At 39.2% G+C, this 3,767-nt stretch overlaps 1 protein-coding gene across 1 annotated transcript; it reads left to right on the top strand.

Annotated features, from left to right (window-relative positions):
- Positions 1-2,513: 2,513 nt before the first annotated feature.
- On the top strand, positions 2,514-3,560 carry TAAR9 (trace amine associated receptor 9). Its single transcript, XM_004740347.1, has one exon. It carries the CDS (start codon positions 2,514-2,516, stop codon positions 3,558-3,560), a length of 1,047 nt encoding a protein of 348 aa, XP_004740404.1.
- Positions 3,561-3,767: the final 207 nt, after the last annotated feature.

Raw genomic sequence — 3,767 nt, 5'->3', positions numbered from 1 at the left:
TTTACATAGACACTCAGACTTTCAGGCTGGATGCTTTCTGTGGTGGCAGAGAGATGACATTCCTTAAGTCAGACTGAGAATAAAATAATAAATTGGGAAACTTCACCAGGAGAGCTAAGGCCAAAGAAGAAAATATGGGGCTTATAAAGTGCCTGCATGGCTCAGTCAGCTAAACGTCTCCCTTCAGCTCAGGTCAGGATCCCTGGGTCCTGGGATCGAGTCCCACATTGCGCTCCCCACTCAGCAGAGAGCCTGCTTCTCCCTCTCCCTCTGTCTGCCACTCTCCTTGCTGTGCTTGCTTGCTCTCTTTCTCTCTCTCTGCCAAATAAATAAATAAAATCTTTTTTTTAAAAGGGGAAAAAAAAAAGAAAATACAGGACTTATCAAAGGGTGATTCTATTGGGTAGATGGACTTGTGAGCACATGAATGCACCCATGTGGGGAATCCCAAGAGTGAACATGAGACATAGATTTATGCCATCAAACCGGTGAGGGCCTAAGTAAAGCATGAAACTGGGAAATCAAAGAAAAAAATGAATTGATTTAAAACTCACGGAATAACAAAGCTAGAAAAGACCATGGGTGTGTATGCATTCACCATTTGCCCCCCCACAAACATTTAAAATGTGCAGACTAGTGAAATCTACCAAGTTGGGAGTATCCACATCTATGTGTATGCATACAGCCCTCTCTAGGATTCTGCACTTTCAACAAAGGTCAGACCTATGGTATGGGATAAATGGCAATATAAGTACTCCAGTCTCTGGTTCAGAGATTATGATTAAGATTAGATGTAAGATTATATGTTTTCATGGTTAAATAAAGTAAAAATTAATTACTCAACTATTGTTTGGTGAGATCTGCGAACTGTTTTACGGTTGTGTGTTTCAGCAAATGCACCCCAATGTTTATAGAAGCAATGTGCACAATAGCCAAAGAATGGAAAGAGCCCAGATGTCCATCAACAGATGAAGGGATAAAGAAGATGTGGTATCTATATACAATGGAATATTACTCAGGCATAAAAAATGAAATCTTGCCATTTGTAATGATATGGGTGGAACTAGGGGGTATTATGCTAAGCAAAATAAGTCCATCAGAGAAAGACAATTATATGATCTCACTTATATGTCGAATTTAAGAAACGAAACACAGGACCATAGGGGAAAAGAGGAAAAAAATAAAAGAAGACAAAATCAGAGACAGAGACAAACCATAACAGACTCTTAATCATAGGAAACACACTGAGGCTTGCTGGAGGGAAGGGAAGTGGGGGGATGGGGTAACCGGGGGATGGACATTAATGAGGGTACGTGATATAATGAGCACTGGGTATTAAATAAGATTGAGAGTCACTGACCTCTACCTCTGAAACCAATAATATATTATATGTTAATTAATTGAATTTATTTTTTAAAAAATGGGACAAAAAAAAAAAGATTGTGTGCTCCAGGAGAAAAAGAATAACCCTTAAATAACTAAAAAAACAAACTTAAACTTATTTGAAATTTGGGTGATTTAGGATGAATCCAATTCTTTCATGATCAGTATAGAAATACCTCTCCAGTATACCCAGAGGGTACCTACCACTCTGTGCTAAGTTTAAAACTGTAGTATTTTTTAAGAATGGGAAGGTGAAGGCCTAGGGGTGTTATTGCTTATTTTAATCAAGCTTATTGATTTTAGACATCTGAAAATGGCCATTAGCCTGGAAAACACACACAAATTATATTGTTACCACTTTGTAAGAGTAGTTCTCCAAGTCATCTCAAACTGTCCAAACCATAAGTAAATAAAAAAGATGAAAAAAAACCCCAAACTCTAAAGATATAAGGAATAGAAGAACTGTCTTACCCAAATAAGTTTAGCAAGCTACTATGAGTAAATCTTTCCTTGGTCTTTCACATGCTATCCTATAGGGATTTTGAGGTCATATATTGAAGGGGATGTAATTTATTTTTTTCCTTCTTGAAAAAAAAAAAAGGAAGTATAGTTACTACTACTGAAGTAGCCACTCAGGGGAGATAACTTCATAAATAAAACTCAACCCTTGGTAGCCCAATTATTTTTCAACTCAGGTGATTACAGGTGAGATTTCCAAAGGTAAAGTAATACAAAAAAGGATTCTCTATTGATGAGCCAATTACATTCTAATATATATTAATCTAATATTATCTAATATTAATCTAATATCTTGTATGCACATATATCATTGGACAAAATGCCTTGCCAGTTATTTATTTTGTACAAAATTTGACTATAATTTTAATGGCTTTCTGCAACAAGTTCCCATTTAAATATATTAAAAACTTGGGGATACTTTTTAGAAAGATCAAGAGGTTATAGTTAATAAGCCCCCCCCCCAAAAAAAAAATTGGTGGAAAAGTTACTAGTTTTCCTTTTAACTGGAGTTTTTAATCCCCTCCCAGAGGCTCTTGAAACTAACAGCTCCTTGTTTTAAATTGCTGACATAGGGAATCTGACCATTTAAAAATACCACCACCAAGAGGGCAATGGTGAACAGTCTCTCTCCACCCGCCCAGGTGGAGCTCTGCTATGAGAACGTGAACGGATCCTGCATTAAAACTGCGTACTCGCCGGGTCCCCGAGCCCTTCTGTACACAGTCCTCGGTTTGGGGGCTGTGCTGGCCATGTTTGGAAACTTGCTGGTCATTATCGCTATCCTTCACTTCAAACAGCTGCACACCCCTACGAACTTTCTGATCGCGTCCCTGGCCTGCGCTGACTTCCTGGTGGGGGTGACCGTCATGCCCTTCAGCACGGTGAGGTCTGTGGAGAGCTGCTGGTACTTCGGGGACAGTTACTGTAAATTTCACACATGTTTCGATACTTCCTTCTGTTTCGCTTCTTTATTTCACTTATGTTGTATCTCTGTGGATAGATACATTGCGGTTACTGATCCTCTGACCTATCCCACCAAGTTTACTGTCTCAGTGTCAGTCCTATGCATTGCTCTCTCTTGGTTCTTTTCGGTCACATACAGCTTTTCCATCTTTTACACGGGGGCCAATGAGGAAGGAATCGAGGACTTAGTCGTTGCTCTCACCTGTGTGGGAGGCTGTCAGGCGCCCCTGAATCAAAACTGGGTTCTACTTTGTTTCCTTCTATTCTTTGTACCCACTGTCGCCATGGTGTTTATATATGGTAAGATCTTTTTGGTGGCCAGACGCCAAGCTAGGAAGATAGAAAGTTCAGCTAGCCAAGCTCAGTCGTCTTCAGAGAGTTACAGGGAACGAGTAGCAAAGAGAGAGAGAAAGGCTGCGAAAACACTGGGCATTGCGGTGGCAGCGTTTCTGGTCTCCTGGCTACCGTACATTATTGATGCTGTGATTGACGCTTACATGAATTTTATAACTCCTCCTTATGTTTATGAGATTTTAGTGTGGTGTGTTTATTATAATTCAGCTATGAATCCCTTGATATATGCTTTCTTTTACCCATGGTTTCGGAAGGCAATAAAACTTATCCTAAGTGGTAAAGTCTTGGGGAGGGATTCATCAACAACTAATTTGTTTTCTGAGGAAGCAGATGTAGATTGACCAGGTGACTGCAGGGATTTCAAAACTAACATGGGAGTAAGGTCAAATACAAAATGAAATGCTTGGATCTGGAGAGGCAAGTGCAATCATCTGCAAGTAGCAGGATATTGTATTCTGAGTTGTTCTAAAGCCTTTGTTCTTCATGTATTTCAGCAATTTTTTTTTAACTTAGTGATAGACCAAAAAAAAAATTGCTGATTGCTTCCT

The sequence above is a fragment of the Mustela putorius genome, unplaced genomic scaffold (assembly GCF_011764305.1).
Source record: "Mustela putorius furo isolate JIRA1106 unplaced genomic scaffold, ASM1176430v1.1 tig00003863_pilon_pilon_pilon, whole genome shotgun sequence".
NCBI lineage: Eukaryota > Metazoa > Chordata > Mammalia > Carnivora > Mustelidae > Mustela > Mustela putorius.
Note: the sequence above shows the minus strand (reverse complement) of the source record. Positions and strands in the feature narration are given on the sequence as shown.

Bases quoted from the DNA above. Each gene is read 5' to 3' on its own strand.
- TAAR9 (XM_004740347.1), top strand. From the start codon at position 2,514: ATGGTGAACAGTCTCTCTCCACCCGCCCAGGTGGAGCTCTGCTATGAG.